The sequence below is a fragment of the Cynoglossus semilaevis genome, chromosome 19 (assembly GCF_000523025.1).
Source record: "Cynoglossus semilaevis isolate Cse_v1.0 chromosome 19, Cse_v1.0, whole genome shotgun sequence".
NCBI classification, from domain to species: Eukaryota; Metazoa; Chordata; class Actinopteri; order Pleuronectiformes; family Cynoglossidae; genus Cynoglossus; species Cynoglossus semilaevis.
In genome coordinates this window covers 3,828,435-3,845,715 of record NC_024325.1, presented here as the reverse complement: position 1 = coordinate 3,845,715, position 17,281 = coordinate 3,828,435, and the positions used below count along the sequence as shown (strand labels likewise).

Below are 17,281 nucleotides of genomic sequence, written 5' to 3'. Positions count from 1 at the left end.
GCATAAGGGTCACGTTATGGTTGTCGCTTTAAAAGCATGAGTTTAGAAATCAAACTTTTTGATTCGCGGGCCACAGGTGGGCCTAAAATTGAACAGGGGGGGCCGGGGAGGGCGGGGCGGGTCAGGAGCAGACAGATAGATTACATGTAAAACTCATGCATTAAGGATAATTACCTAAAATGCTTTTATCATTTTCTAAAGCCATCTATTGGGGAAACATGGGTATCGCAGGGAAAAGGCAGAAGTGTTATGATATTATCCATCCATCCATCCATTTTCATCCGCTTATCCGTTACCGGGTCGCGGGGTATCATGTTCTAAGGCCATCTATTGGTCAAACATGGGTATTGCAGGGAAAAGGCAGAAGTGTTATGATATTATACATTATATCATTTGGAAAAGTTTGGCGGGCCGGATTAAAAAGCTGAACGGGCCACATCCGGCCCATGCCTGGTTTAGACGAAGTGGGCTGGACCAGTAAAGTCATAACATAATTACCTATAAATAAAGTCCATGTTTTTCTCCTTTTGTTTTCATGCAAACAAGTACAGGTAATATTATAAAATCTTCATTGTTTGTGAATTGTTTCACTTTCAAAATTCATCAAGTGGACCAGATTGAACCCCCCACAGCGGACTGGTTTTGGTCCATGGGCCACATGTTTGACATCCCTGGTCTAGACAGTCCGACAGTGGCTCACACTAACATCCTGCTCTGCTCTACGAATGCACCTTAATCTTAGCATTAAACACTTTCATCAGAAAAAAAAATAAAAAAAAATGGCGCTATAGTGCTGCCTACCCATGTGAGTCAAGTTTTAATTTTTATTTAATAGTCCAAGCCTAGCATTCGTCACAGACTGTAATGATGCAGGAGGGCACTCATGTCTGTCCCATTTATAGTGATGGATGTTGTTTATACATTCGCGTACTGGAAACTCTCTTTCTCAGCACAGATAAATGAATGGCCTCTGGCCTGAGTGCAGCTGTGGGGGACAGACTGCAGTGACCTGGGTCACAAGGCGACGTGGGAGTGAAATGACTCTGGAGAACGGAGCATCCGAGGAGAAAAATCTGCGTTTTAGTGTGTACTGCTGCTCACTTATTAAAAGTCGCAAAACTTGCGGTGAATAAAAAATGACTCATTTCAATCAAACGTAAATAATAAATTACACAGATTTTGCCCTAATGTAATGCTCGTATGCAACTAATATTCCCATGAATCGCATGTTCAATAATTCCAAAGAGATACGTGTTGAAATCATGATCATCTAAACTTCATTTTATTCAGCATTTTTGTAACAATAATTGTTTTTTATCTTTCACGAGAAAGGTCAAAAGTGAGGGCAAAGGTCACATTCACCACTAAGCCGCATCCCTTTTTCCTAAACACTCCGTCCTAAGCACACCGTCTAATAATGCACATCAAACCAAAGCCTAAATCCAACACGCATACCTGAGCCATGACATCATGTGACCAGATGTCGGAGACAGAGGTGATGTGCTGTGCCTTCGCGTTTTCAGACTCTGAGGGTCTTAGCAGTGTGGGGCCGAACACGGTGGCCAGGTTATGGAGAGACATCTTGTTGATAGGCTCCTTCTCAGCCACACTGCAGGGGAGAAAAAAAACAAAAAAAAAAAAAACATGAACAAACAACGATATTAATTTGAACAGCGACAGACAGATTCGGCAAATGAAGAATCCCATTTTTTGAAAAGTTAAATATGGGATTAAAAAAAGATCTTGCATTTGATTGTTAGAAAGATAGACTAACTGACCAAAGGATGAAAAAAAAGTGTAATTTACAGGAGTAGTTACTGGTACCCTCCAACTGTTGCCAGAGTGATATTATATATTTTAATACACGAGTTGCACCCAAGTATAGGTCGCAAACCCAGCCAAAGGATGAAAGAAGTGTCTGTAAGTTACATGATGACGTCTGTATCTGTGCATGTACCGTTTGAGGTGCTCCAGCAGAGTAAGAAAAGTCATGAGGTTGGGGTCTGGCAGCGAGCGAAGCAGGTGCATCATGCAGTTCTCCTTGGCTGCAGGGTCTGAGAGAGCTGTGAGACAGCGAAGACAGATGACATTGTGACGATTATGGTAAGACAGTTTTAAGGTCACGTCACTTCTTATTTCTTCCAGAGCAAACCCAAATTTCACGATTTAAAAAAAAAAAAGCTCCGAAATGTGCCCCCGTGTTGACGGACAAACATAGGAGCGAAAAGTCACACCTATGCCTTCCATGAAGGCGGGGTAGAGGCGGTCCGTCAGCAGAGGCTCGGGCAGCTCCCTGAAGTACAGCTTTAACGTCCCTGCGATGGCATTGATGTCCATGTCACTCAGCATCACCAGGATGTCTTTGGTATCTGTGGATCAGCCATAAACGCACACACCCATTACTCCAAGTAACAGAGGCACAAACAACCCTAGCTGCTCTATCTATGGCAGGAAATGATTCAACGAAGGGGTCTCAAAACACTTGCAGCTGGTGTAACCCCCTCATCCAAATAGATTAGATTTATATATTATCTATATATTTTTTATATATATATATATAATATATAATATATATTATATATATAATGTACTGCATATATATATGTCTATGTATATTTATATATATATACATATATATTTGGATATACAGTATATATGCATATATGTATATACTGTACATTATATATTATCTATTTATTAATAGCAAATAGATTTCAATAATATTTTGATTTTGAACTTGTGTTATTTTTTTTTAAATGTATTTTTTATTCATTAACATAATTTTGCTATTCATTTAAGAATGAGTAAAAATGTAAAAATGTTGAACAGCATTTTTTTTTAAAACAAAAACACATTTTTCTAATATTTCATAATTATTATTTTATAATATATATTTTTTTAATTGAACATATAAATAAATATATAGAAATATTTATGGCGACCTCAAATCAGAAGACGTTGGAGAGTAATGATAAGGTGTTCATTCGGCTCTTATCTTCTGACTGGTTGGCCAACCTGACCTGACCTACGTAGATAATCTAGTTTAAAATATCGCTGCCCTGTGGCTTTTTTATTTATTTATTTTTTTAATAGAAATAAAACCACACGTTGTACGAGCAGTAGCTTCAATTTCATTTAGGTTTTTCAAAGCAAACGTTTAGACAAAAACCCGGAACATAAACCACAAATCACAGCTCGTCCATTGCCAACATGAAACTGAGCTTTTTGAAAGCAGCACGCAGACCACAGTAAGCGCACTTTAAATATATGAAGTACTCTGAAAGTCGAATTTAAGGACACGACTTCATTTCCATGAATATCTGTACTGGACTTGGACATGATGAAAAAGAAAGACAGTGACAGGTAAAGGTGACTCTTACTGATGTCAAAAGCTGCTTTGAGGGCCTGAATATCAGTAGCCACCCCTGAGATCCTGTAAATCCCGACTTCATCTATTCCCCTCTTCTCCACTTCCTCAATGCACTGACGGACGATGTAAGGCACTTTGGAGCGTTCACGCCTGCGACGGAAGACAGAAGACAACAGACACAAGCTCAAACAATGCTTCTTGTCTCTTTTAAGGATTGTTAACAATCGTTTCCATTCGTTTCCTCACACAAACAAAATGCTGCTAAAATGCTTTAGACCATACGTGTCAAACTCAAGGCCCGGGGGGCCAAATGCGGCCCGCCAAGCCTTTTTGTGTGGCCCCCGGGATCTTAAAAAACATTTAATAAAGTCCAGTAGCTTGAATAAATAATAATCAATTGCAGATACATGTATTAGTCTGTTGATGGAGTAGTTACATCGATACCAGACTCTGTTCTGTTTGTAATCAAAGTCTGAATGACTTTTATTTTAAAATATTGCCAGATTATTCTCAAATAAAGAAGGTAAACTGAATTTTTTTTTTTTTTTTTGGAATGAAGTAAATTAGAATGGATTTTCATTTTTTTCACTGCGGGCTGGTACCAAAGGACCTACGGACTGGTACTGGTCCACGAACCGGGGGTTGGTGACCCCTGATCTATACAGTGTCCCATTTAAAACCGGCCCTTCAACAGGAACTGTATTGCTGATGTGGAAATGAGTTTGACACCCCTGCTTTAGACTGTGGATTTCTTAACAGAAACATACTAACTTTGTCACCACGTTGATCTTGACTCCAAACACCCCGCTCTGTTTTTTGGAAGGCGTTCTCTTCAGGCTCAGGTCTCGACTCGTGAACTTCATGGAGAATTCCACTTTAATCTGAGAAGAAACGAACGACACAGCTGCAGTGAACTGCGTCCTGCCGCAGAGGCACATTCTTACTCACAACTTTGCGATGTTATTCTTGGCTGAACATCAGCCAGCAGCTGTAACCCGAGGTCTGTCAATAATCAAATGTATGTCCCACAGCCATAGACCTCATTCGCTAAAGTGTAATGTAACATTATGATAACATGAAATGACGTTGTGTGATGTATTGGACATGATTTTGTCCTTGTCACATCTTGTTGCGATAATTGGTAGGCGTTAACCCTTTCATGCATGACGGTCACTACAGTGGACAGCTATTAAAATGTCATTTTCTGTGATAAGAATAGGTTTTGATGGCAGTGTTGCATATAAGCCTTTACAGTAGATGCCCTGAGAATCACCCAACACTGCCATACAGTGGTCAGCCTTTGCAACTGCAGAATAATTGTGTTAACATTCAAAAAGAAAATTTGGTGTATAAAAACAGAACCAAATCAGTTCTTATTTTTATGTCTAAAAACACATAAAAACACTTAGTAACATTTTTTTAACTCAGTATATCATGGGTCATGCATCAAAGGGTTAAAATATATTATTATTATATTATTTAAATTTTTACTTAAAACACAACATATCTGATAAAAAAAAAACAAAAAAAACAAACAAAAAAAATCGAACGTATTATTTGAATTTTTCTTACCCCGTTCATCTCTATGACGTCCATGTGCCAGTTCTTGGACTGCACTGTCTGAGGGTCCAGCTGAAAAACACACACACACAAAAAATAGGATTTTTGGACTTTTATCAAATAAGGATTCTCAACAAAAGCTTTTTTGTCATGTAACGTAATGCATGAGATGACAGTGGTATTTGAATTCATGCCAACAATTTAAAAGTGGATTTAACAGGTTAGGTCAGAGGTTCCCAACCCTGCTGAATTTTATCTGTGTAAATATTCTAATCATAATCGGAATTTTAAAAAGAATAATTACTAAAAAAAAAAAATTGAAAATGTATTTTGTTATCAGTCATTTTTTTCAGCAATTTTTACTTAATTAGTAGACATTTCAGACAACCCTATTTGAAATCCAGGCGACCCCACATGGGGTCACGACCCCAAGATTGGAGAACATCAAATATATGTCGTTAAAGGTGGATTCATTGCAAAAAATAAAAATCAAGGGAGCCTGACAAATAGTCCAAAAAGGAGAGAGAGTAATATTAGTACAATATGAGCCAAGAAGGTGGCTAAATTAACTGATTGTTCGAAACAGTGTTTTTATTTGTGCCACTGAAATGAACATCTGAAACATAGGATGTCAGTTAGCGATAAAAAAACAGCTACGATCTAGATAAAATCTAGGTTTTCACACAGTACTATTGTTTCAGTATTATCTGTTTAACCCCACATGCAAACCAGCATAACCAGTATATAGAAAGTGCTGAATTACATTTCAGCAAGAAGAAAAAAAAAAAAATATCCTTCCATACAAAAATAATCTTCGCTCCCGCCCGGTCTCGAACCGGGGACCTTTCGCGTGTTAGGCGAACGTGATAACCACTACACTACAGGAACTGACAACTGACAACCAACGGGAACAAGTTTCCAGTGACACATGAGAAGGCAGAGGTGGGTCCAAGTCATTGCTTTGCAAGTCACAAGCAAGTCTCAAGTCTTTGCACTCAAGTCCGAATCAAGTCTCAAGTCAAAATAGGCAAAGTCCGAGTCGAATCTAGGTCAAGACTGAAAAGTGTCAAGTCAAGTCCCAAGTCCTGCCGTTTCTGTTTCGAGTCCTTTCACTCACTGCCACTCGTTTTTTTGTTGATCATCTCGTAGTTTTTAAATCCGAACAACACGATCTTTGGTATCATTTTCTCTAACCCGCGCATTGTTTGACAGCTCTTTCTCATTGGTTGTCCCGCAATTTGATTGGCTCCATATTATCGCGTCAAAACAACGTGGGTCTAATTTGATTGGATGTTGTGCCGACAGCACATACACACACAGACGCACACACGTACACAATGAGAGATACAGAGCGCTCCTTAATAACTTACTTTATAATCTTCGGAGAAAGTCTCAAGTCTTGTCGAGTCAAAGGGCTCAAGTCAAAGTCACGAGTCATTGATGTTAACACTCGGGTCCCACCTCTGTTAGAAGGACAGGCAGAGACCATAGTTCGGTGCTCTGTATTCTGACCCCCAGCTCAGTAAAGACGTCCTTGGGGCCGATGTCCTGGTACTTTCATCCAGTCTTCTTTGGAAAGCATATGCTACTTATGTTTCCCACATTGAGTGCTGTGCAGTCTCCCCAGGGTTTAACAAGGACTCCAGTCACTCTGCCCACTACTTCACCACACATCCTCCAAGCGTCCATGACGTTCTCTCAGACGAGACAGACGGCAGCTTTTTGTAGCCCTGCTCGTTCTGTGGCTAATGTCTTTTTTTTATCGTCTGTTGGTGTATCTACACCACACAGTCATGCCATTGCAAGTCAACAAGGCGATGTCTGCCCTCGTTTACAGTGGGAGGGGAAAAATATATTGTCGGTTGAGCACGAGGGCCGCACACTGTCAGCATTAGGTAGCGACCATTAAAAGTTTTCACCCAGCGTCTTCACATAAAAAAGCCATTTGGCATCGGTTTCACGCATTTCTATTATCGTTAAAGCGTGTTTTCCCAGCAGGGTATGGGGTTTGAGATGAGGGCTGGGGAATCACTGTAATTGGGTTTTGAGACAACAGCTGCCAAGATGAGGGATGGGCAAGGACCCGGGACTCATTGTCGGTGGCTGCAGTAGCCCCTCAAACAAAAAGTGTGCCTTCCAGCCATTTCCTCTTTATTGCCCTCAGTTATGCCCTAAATAACTGATTAAAAATGAATGTCCTTGACTGAGGCTTTAAAAATAAAAATGATCTTTTTACAGGCAGTGGCTGAACTCTCTGACACCTCTCAACGCTCTATCCTCAAAACATTTTCTCAACAAAAACACCAGCTCACATGGTTTCGGTTTCGTAAAGAAATAGTAAGGAGTACCATATTTTCCGGACTTTAAATCGTCCCAGCCAAAAAAAAAAAAAAAAACGCATAATGAAGAAGAAAAAAACATATATGAGTCACTCCGGAGTATAAGTGGCTCCAGTGCCCTCTAGTGGCTGCAAGTGTGAAAATAATGAACATGTACATTTTCAGTGGCACAGGACTGGCAGATACTGGTACACAAACCTAGACTGCCCTCTAGCGGCTGTCAGTGTGAAAATGACAAATATAAGTACGCGTTGGCAAGGATGAAAAAAAGTGCGACTTATAGGTATGCGTTGCCGAGGATGAAAAAAAGTGCGACTTATAGTTTCGGAAAACAAGTTAGGAGCCTCGCACACATACAATTTTTGAATGAAGAACTTTTCAGGTAGGAGTTGAAAGACAAAGGTTAAAAAAAGATTGCAGTATTATTTTGGAGAGAGATCTCAAGTAAAGACGTTCCAGATGTCTGGAACATTTGAAAGTAAGCACAGACTTTTCGGTTGCCTCGGCTCTGCATCTGACCTAGCGGTTTCATGTGAGCATGACTAAGCTGTCTTTGTAGAACCTTGAAGCACTCCCAAAAGTTGCGCTGCAGCCTGGAGCACAGTATGTAAATAGCTAGAGGTGGGACCAAGTCCCAATAAAACACTGCTTTCTGAGTGTCGTTAGGTGAAGAAGGCAAAACTTAAGAACAAGTTTATTTATACTAATTCTATCACTTTCCAATGGGCCTGCACAAGTCGGCACATGTTACGAATGGATGGATAAAAACAGGATGTCACCGAATCGATTATTACAGGAATGTATTGAAACTTTGTTACGTTTCCCTTGAATTAATATATTTGTTCACAGTGGCTTACGTTCAACTTGCTTCATGACTACTACTCTTCTTACTTACTATCATTCTTCTTTTCTTTCTATTTTTTCACAGTTCAGCGGGTTGAGATTCATCTTGTACTATTACTACTGCTGATATGTCAATATATTAATATACAATATATTTTATGTGACAAGCTCCACACCACAGGGTGTTTAATGATTTCCATTCTCCGGATAAACCTTTCGCTGTCTGGACCACTGACTGATATATGAGCCCTGCTGCTGCTGCAGCTGCTGACTGACAGCAGCATCTGTGCAACACTGGAGGAAAGCTGGGGGGTCTGCCCCCGCTTTACACACCGAACACATGCCTCAGCACATGCTACACCACAGCGACAGGAAGAGACACGCAGGCATCAGATGTGATGAGAAATCGTGCGGAAACCATTAAAACCCCTGAACCTATCACATGTTTTGTACTGCAGTTTGTGATATTAGCCCTTTGATGCATGACCCATGATATACTGAGTTAAAAAAATGTTACGTAAGTGTTTTTAGACATAAAAATAAGAACTGATTTGGTTCTGTTTTTATACACCAAATTTTCTTTTTGAATGTTGACACAATTATTCTGCAGTTGCAAAGGCTGACCACTGTATGGCAGTGTTGGGTGATTCTCAGGCGTCCACTGTAGAGGCTTATATGCAACACTGCCATCAAAACCTATTCTTTATCATAGAAAATGACATTTTAATAGCTGTCCACTGTAGTGACCGTCATGCATGAAAGGGTTAGTAAAAAAAAATTCTTTTAACTTTTAACATGCGCTAGCTAAAAACACGCTAGCTTGAGCAGAGCAGCTTGATAACAGGCGCAAACCTCCAGGTCTACACAGATTGTGATGTCATCATGCCAAAGTTGAAGCACGAGGACACGTGTTGTACGCTTTCTTTGCATTTGTTTATTATCTTTCCTCCAATATTAACGAGAATTATCGTTAATAAGGACAGTAAATAACTAAACTAGGTTTGCATTAAACATGGAGCCCAGCTGCAACACGCTGTGTGCAAAAAAAAAAATAGGAGAAAGCATTATGATTGTTTTCTTTTCCAGCCCTAAAGCATCTTCCTGCTGCACATTCATCATTAAATGTACATGGACAACTATATTTAGCCACAGAGCACTGACTGAAATAATGTTTTTATGTGCATCAGTGACATTTTTCCTTTACTAAACAGCTGATGTCACCATACTGAGGTATGTGTGAGGCAGTGTGACTCAGTTGCCCTTGTTGATTAATGTCCTACTTTCCTACATAACTACAGATTAGTGTATGAATATTGTTTGGACAAATGTCCAGGTTTTAATGATTAAACCCATTAAACTTTCATCTGTGTACTTTAAACCAATGGGCCGAACAACCGGGTAATGTTTTGTGGATGAGTCGTTCATCCCCGGGGCACTGTGGCAGAGCGTGTACGGTACACGATGACACAGATCTATGCAGCACTTATGCAACTCAATCCTGCCTTGTCACCCACTGGAGCCACAGCGAGGATGAAGGAACGGCCGGTCGAAGAAAACGAGTTGAACTGCCCTTTTAGAAAGGCTATATTTGAGTTTACAAGAAGACCAAAACTTAGCTTAGAGTTGTTGATTCTATATCACAACATACATTTACGTGGAGCGGATACACATTACCACAGCTAGTCCAGCAGTCCGGACACAGACGTCGCCTTCAGTGACCCAGACTTTTTTTGTGTCTTAAAAAGTAAGCTCAATATATGGCTGAAAACGCGGCTACCTAGCCACCCAAGACTAAAAAAGTAAAGTGATGCTCCAGGTTTTAATTAACAAATTACTACAAAAAGGATCACTTAGCCTTAGTGCTATCAGTGCTGAGCTGCGGATACTCCTAGAGAGGCATCCATTGACCAGCCACAGATGTTATCACCCAATTTTAGGCATGATTGGCCTTGATCAGTGATTGAAGGGTCTTTAGTTTTAAAGTACACCAGGGACAAGTTCAATCGGCCTGATTTAAATGCCTAACAGGCTGTAATTTATTTGTAAATTTGTTTACAAAGTTCTCAAAATCATAATAGAGCAGCATTCCAACAACATTTCTATCACTACATAGCAGAGGTGTGGACTCAAGTCACATGACTTGGACTCGAGTCATCAATTTGATGGCTTTAGACTCGACTTGACAAAATGTAAAGAGACTTGCAACTCGACTTGGACTTTAACATCAATGACTCGTGACTTCACTTGGACTTGAGCCCTTTTGACTGGACAAGACTTGATACTTTCTCCAAAACCCAAAGTGATCTGTGTAAATATATTATTATTTTTGTTTAAAAGGACTCGAAAACAGAAACGGCAGGACTTGGGACTTGACTTGACACTTTTTATCCTGCACGTGGCCTGCTGCCTGACCAGAATCAGAGGGGTCATCGTAGGTTGAGAATGTTTCACTGACCTGCCGCCTGCCTTTACTACAGCCCATTAACCGAGAGCAAAACCTGCACAGTGGGGATGGATCGGGGCCAGTAAAAGGCTATGCCCTCTGGCGGGGACAGACGGAGATTTATGTGGCCTATATAAAAGGCCATTATGAGACTGTCTGACATTTTAGGCACACAGGAGGGATGAAATCCTAATATCTCGTCTGCACTAATCAACACACTCTAATAGAAACAGATAATTGTGTATGTGGGTTAAAATGCAGCAAAGTGGAAATGGGATAATAACAAAAGGTTCTATTAAAAAAAAAAAAAAAAAAAAAGTTAAGCTAGCAAGGCCATTTCATTGTTCTTCTTGATAAGCTTGCCCCAAAAGAGTAAAAAAAAAGTGCTTTGCATCCAGCAATCTAAATCCCTACATGATGTTAAACCCACCACGGTGAAAGTCAATCATCATTAGTGGCTTTGCTTAAAAAACCATTAGTTGAAGTCGGCTTCTGTGCCGGATAGCGTTTCCAGTAGCCTCCCATCGGATAACATTTCCGTGTCTTACTTAAGTCAAAGATTCCAAAAAGTGAGGAAATTCTCTTACGGTGAAAACTGAGAAGCTGTAATGCTGCCTCGTTAAATTCCCAATCCCCTAAGATTGTTGAAGATCATGCACAAACATTACACAGACACAAATAACAAGTTCATTGAGAGTAACTGTTGTTAAATGTTAAAGGGACTCACCCGAAAAAAAAAAAAGCTTTCTGAATAAAAAAAAAAAAAAAAAAAAAAAAGGGGGGGGGGAAAAAACAAAAAAAGAAGAGGAAATGGGAGGAGAATAAAGAATCTAATATAATTCCAGAACAGGAGACCTTGCATAAAAGCATCTCTCAAATGAAATGAAGAGATATGACCTTTGCACAGAAATCTTGGCACACGAGACATTTAGAGAAAAAAAAATCAGTAACTCATGCTTCCTCTCCATAAAACTGACCTTTTTTTTACCATAAAAGGTCAATATGGTGAACCATGATGAGTCTGCATAATTAGTCAAATTCAATTTTAACCCAAGCGTAACCCAATCTTATTTAATGAGGTAAAAACATGACAGGTGTCACATTATTGGGGGGAAAAATATTTAGAGGATCAGATAAGTTAATTAAATATCCAGAGAATAGTTCAGATGCCACGACAACTATACATATTGTGAGTGTATTTGGAAGTGCTGTTTCGAGATCAAGTAAATCGAGGACAATATGGAGTAGGAAAAAGACTACAAAAAAAAAAAAAAAAAAAAAAGAGTACTTTTATGTATGACCCAGTGAAGGCTGGGGCTAATCTGTGTTGTCGTTGAAATAGTGAGCACTGATATCAAAATACATATATGTATAAATATATATGTATACATACATATATAAACACATATACACATGTTAACATATATGTTAACATAAATTTTAACATATATGTTAACATATATGTTAAATGATAACATATATGTTAACATATATGTTAACATATATAAAAAAACATATACAATATATATATTTAATATTGCCCTCCATCAATGTCTGTGATTTCGTCAAAGTGTCTTGAGCTGTAGGACAGACCAAGGAGAAGACACAGAGCACACATGGTAGAGGGACACAGTGGTGATAAAAGACACAGATGGAAGTGACAGTGCGCTAGAAATGGGTAACAAAAGTGAAGAGATAAAAGAGACACAACAGATCGGGTCTGAATATGATGTGATGTGAGTGAGTGAGTCGGAAACCTTTTGTTTGAGGAGCTTGCTGCGGACCCGACCCCATAGCTTTGCCCCGGTGTTGCTGTGCCTCTTGAGCACCGGCGTTTGAGGCTGGCTGGACAGATTGTGCTGGTTCTGGTCCACGCAGCAGTGCTGCTCCAGACGCTCGCACACGGAGTTCAAGTTCACGTCCGCAACCAGGATTTCCGTCATTCCGATAGCCTGCGATTCCTCTGCCCACCAGAGCAACGGCGGAAGGAAGTGCACCACTCTCGAGGAGAGGTGGATGAAGGCTGAACAACCGTTTTTCAACTTCTCGCAGATGACTGGATCGAGTAGAGAAGTGAAAGAAGGCAGATGCTCCAGAGGATTCCGAAGACAAAAAGCTCCCCGGTGACGCTCGCTTCAAAAAGAGGGATGAGTGAGAGCGGACCAGATGCTGCCCATCATTTCCTATGGAAACCTAATAATAAAATCCACAGTGGTGCGTCTCTTTATCTCTCTCTCTCTCTCTCTGTGTGAACTCGTTCCACAGTGCGCTGCCGACACCTCCTCGCTTTGCAATGGGACTTTCAAAACAGCAGTCTACATAGTAGCAGAACGAGCGGCGGAGAGAGCAAGAGAGCGAGAGACAGAGAGAGATAGAGAGAGAGCGCTAGAGGGTGGGAGCTGAGGGGAGCGAATGAGGTCCTGCCGTCACTGATCAGCTCGGCTTCTCCAGATGTTGACGGACACACCTCCAGGAGGAGGAGTGTAGAAGTCAGTAGGAGTCGAAAGGGCAGGCAGAGCAATGAAGAAAAATCAGAAGGAGTAAGTGGGTGCTTTGACCTGTGGTAAACCGTTCCCAGAGCTGGTCAGTGAACTCCGGAAGTGAGAGGAGGGAGGGATGTGATGATGAAAAGGAGGACACAGAAGGTGTGACACTTTCAAGTAGGAAGGTGCCGATGGATAAAAAAAATAAAAAAATCGACATAAGGCCGTTTTCCTCTGATTCAAAATTCAGAAGGAAAATACCAAACAAATCCGATCAGGTTTTAAAAGCTCGTCCGTATTCCGAATGTCTTCTCGCCGTTTGAACCTTTTCCAGTTTTCTTGACTGACTCACTCACTTTATGCCATATCTAAAGTGCCTCATTTTCTCCTTTGTATGCGGGTATGTGTGTAACTGTGTGTGTGTGTGTGCAGTTTTTGTGTTTAAAGCTATCCATTGAAAGTCACTCAAAGACACCCACATGTGCAGGCACTCAGATCCTGTGGCAGACAGCGTTTGGCTGCTCTTAAAAAGGCCTATTCCACTCCAAAAGGAGGAGATGAGAGGGAAGAGAGCGGCCCGTCCACCTTGTCCCACTACATTTGAATTAAAATGTGGGAAACGTTGTGCGGTAAAAAAAAAAGGTTACAGATATACGTGAGGCTGTATTTGAAGGCCAGAACAATACAAAGTGTGTGCTGAGAGGGGCAAAAAGGTAGTTATGATTCAGAGGTGATGTGCCGCTTCGGGCCCTGGTGACACTTGATGTTTGCAGAGCAATGTTGAAAGAAAGGAAAACAGAACGAATCTGGAGAGGGAAGCTGAAAATACAGATCTATTTACATCTACTGAGAGAAAGTCTTTTCATATATCTGCCTATGTATTCACAGGATGATCAAAAACTGTCCCTGCGATGACTGGAAATCACCAGATTTTTTTTTTTTTGATCTTTGGAAAATCCCATTCAACTGAAGCATGGATGAAGGAAAAAGTGAATCACTTACTAAACATACGTATCGTGATGTGGTGACAACATATAGCGGTACGTCTGCCTTTGTGACCAACACTGTAGCAGAAATGGGCTTGGCTGGTCTGACAGGGTAGAAACCTCGGGCAACCTTCACCGTGGAGCATTTTCAACAACTACGCTTTGTAACCATGAGATATGCGTAACATTTAGGAAAGAATGTCTGGGAAAAGCATGTTTTGTAAATGGGGGGGGGGGGGGGGGGGGAAGGGCAAAAGCCACAGAGAGGCAGGAGATATTTTTGGGAATGATCACAAAGGGGATAACACAGAAATAGAATGTAAAAAGTGTTTTCATGTGAAGGGGTTACGACAACATGAAGGTAATTTTGGATGCAAACTCTTTTTGCTAAAAAAAAAAAAGCATGGATAAAATACAGAAATATCACAAACTGATTTTTTATAACAATTAGAAAGCTGAATACAGGGGGGACACGACGAGAAAGCGTATTTTCCGGACTATAAGTCGCACCAGTCAAAAACGCATATTGAAGAAGAAAAAAAATTTTTTTTTGGTTTTTTTGTAGTACAATACATTAATATTCAATTATGTCCTAAAAAGCGATTTAGAAAATTAAAGAATCACAATGTATTAGTTTGAATATAAAATAATATACGTTGAAAAATTAAGGGGGTGAAATCTGGTGGATTTAAATTTAAAGCTCTGCAGATGTGTTAGAAATCGTACTTTTTTTTTTGTCGTCACGAACTTTTAAAATACTAAGAAAAAAGAAAAAAACTTCCCCACAAAAAAACACAAGGTTAACCAGATGTTCAGTTTCTTTGGTCTACCAAAAAAGATTTAAGGTCCAGCAAAACACACACACCGTCTCAGAAGAAAGAAAACATTGTTCATTCAGATTGTCAATGCTGCAATTTGTTTTGCGTTAGCTCAGAAATTCTCCGTGACATTAGATCTATCAAAGCTGAGTGCGCTCCGTACGTGGGTGTACTCCACTTTACATACACACAGCAAAAGGGTTCAAGTTGTGGCGCACACAGAGACCGCCGCAGTTGACCAAAAAAAACCCAGACGTGCTCCATATGGCTTACTAAAATAGAAAATAATAACAGGAGAAAGATGTGTCGCAATAATGTTTTTCCAAAATCTTTAGCTCGGGTGGTTTGACTGCGGAAGAGCCGAAAGACGCTCTCTTGTTTTGGTCTTAAAATGGAAGCTACTGTATCTTTCCTATACACAAATGTACTGCATTAGAGAGATTTATTAACAGTAATTATAGTGTGAATAGATAAACTGTGTGAGGCCTTGAGCTTTAGAGACCTACGGTAGGAATGATAAAAGGAGAAATGATGCAAGATGGGGGGAGGAAGGGTGGGGTGGGGGGGGTAATCGAGGAGGGCGATGCAATAAAGTTGCTTGTGGTGATAAGAGACTACATGAAAGAAAGGAGTAATTGGGAAGTGTTAATCCCTTTGAGATGGGTTTGTGTTCTTACTTCGCCGCCAGGAACCCGCTGTTGGTGTGTTGACACTTTTAGGTCGCGGCGTCTACATTTTCAACATGACAGCTCGTCGTGCTGGGAAAATGTCCAGAAAACAACAAGAGTTACATGAAATAAACGAAGGCTAATTAAAACGTTATGCTTGTGTGGTCTAAATGAGTGTTGGTCTTGTCTTTATTTTTTTAGATTTGAAGGTAGAAAATGGGAGTGGTGTGGAACCCCAGGGTTCACCTCCTGGGCAAGTTTGAATCCCGGTTAGGGCGATTGGTACCTTCCAGTGGACTCACCAACCGCAGGAAGGTTTGGGGGTGCGGGGGGGTTGGTACGGTGGGTACTACGGCCCCCCCGGAAACCCGGTAACGGATAAGCGGATGAAAATGGATGGATGGATGGTAGAAAATGGGAATGGATAAGAGAACAGATGGTTTAGGTCTGGAGTGTCGATGCTCTGACATAAGAAGCAGACCTGGTTCTTAATTATAGAGTACCACAGCCCCTTGTAAAGCCACTCATTTGACCAGACTATGTGGGGGGGAAGGGGAGTTTAAAACAAGGGTATCGTACGCACTTTCAACTTGGTGCAAGACAATCAGCGCGATTCTGTCAATTCTGTCAATTCTCTTCTCGCAATTCTGTGCAGACGTCTTAGGTTTGAATCCATGCCTGGCTCGTAAATATGGGAAGGTTTGGATACTGCTGGAGTTCAGTCAGGGGACAGCCATGCAACCATCCTAGTAGGAGCAAAGTACAGATGCTGAGAACATTAGACAGCTGCTTAAAACATCTGCCCTTAAATGTTCGTTGTGGCTGACCTTTATTTTATACTGCCCTCTACTAGATACTGTACACAACATGACGGGGATGTAACTTGTATGTAGATCGTATTTGAAAAATATTTAACATCAACAAAAATCACAACCCTTTTCTCTTTACATTGATTGGTTTTTCCTACTGTATCGCCCTAAAACCAGACATGCGGAGTTTAAATGTTTTGTCTTCACCTCACTGCAGAGTAAAAAAAAAAAAAAAATGAATGAAACTACTGTATTTTCCGAACTATAAGTCGCACCAGCCAAAAATATTAGTGCATATAGGGCACTCCGGAGTATAAGTCTCAGCAGTGCCCCCCAATGGTTGTCAGAGTGAAAATAACAAACATGTAAATTTTCAGTGGTACAGGAGTAGCAGATGCTGGTACACAAGCCTAGAGTGCCCTCTAGCGGCTGTCAGTGTGGAAATACCACACATGTGAAATTACATATTTTAATACATAAGTCCCACCTGAGTATAAGTCACAGACCCAGCCAAAGGATGAAAAAAAGTGCAACTTATAGTCCGGAAAATACGGTACGCGTACACCTTTATAAGGAATCTATAACATTGATAAAATACTTAAAATGATAATGAAAAGGCTATAGCTGTACTCACAAAGAAATTCGGGTAAGAGTAATACACTACAGTATAACAACTAACAAGTATTTTAGCTTTTTTACTTCACGTAAATAAGTGCCAATCAGTACCGTGATTGAGGTGCTCTTCGACCACAAGGACCAGAACAAGTTGTCAACAAATTGTTTTTTAGTCTCACAACAGGTCTTAAAATGACTAATTTTAGAAGTAGTTCAATTTAAAAAAAAAAAGACCGTTCCTTAATATGAAAAAATGAATGAATGAAAGTGAATTAAATGTTATTTTTGACCTGGATGACTGACAACCTACAACAAGGTGGGATGGAAAACAATGATACGCTATGGCA

General features: G+C 40.3%; 1 protein-coding gene and 1 non-coding gene across 2 annotated transcripts in view; both read right to left on the bottom strand.

Moving 5' to 3' along the window:
• abr (ABR activator of RhoGEF and GTPase) overlaps positions 1-17,281 on the bottom strand; it is an 88,907-nt gene that overhangs the window by 464 nt on the left and 71,162 nt on the right. Inside the window, 6 exon segments of the mRNA XM_008332330.3 lie at positions 1,456-1,609; positions 1,958-2,063; positions 2,235-2,369; positions 3,381-3,520; positions 4,142-4,251; positions 4,943-5,002. Coding sequence (XP_008330552.1) covers positions 1,456-1,609; positions 1,958-2,063; positions 2,235-2,369; positions 3,381-3,520; positions 4,142-4,251; positions 4,943-5,002 — 705 coding nt within the window.
• On the bottom strand, positions 5,746-5,818 carry trnav-aac (transfer RNA valine (anticodon AAC)). The gene has a single exon. It is a non-coding gene; the product is annotated as a tRNA-Val (tRNA).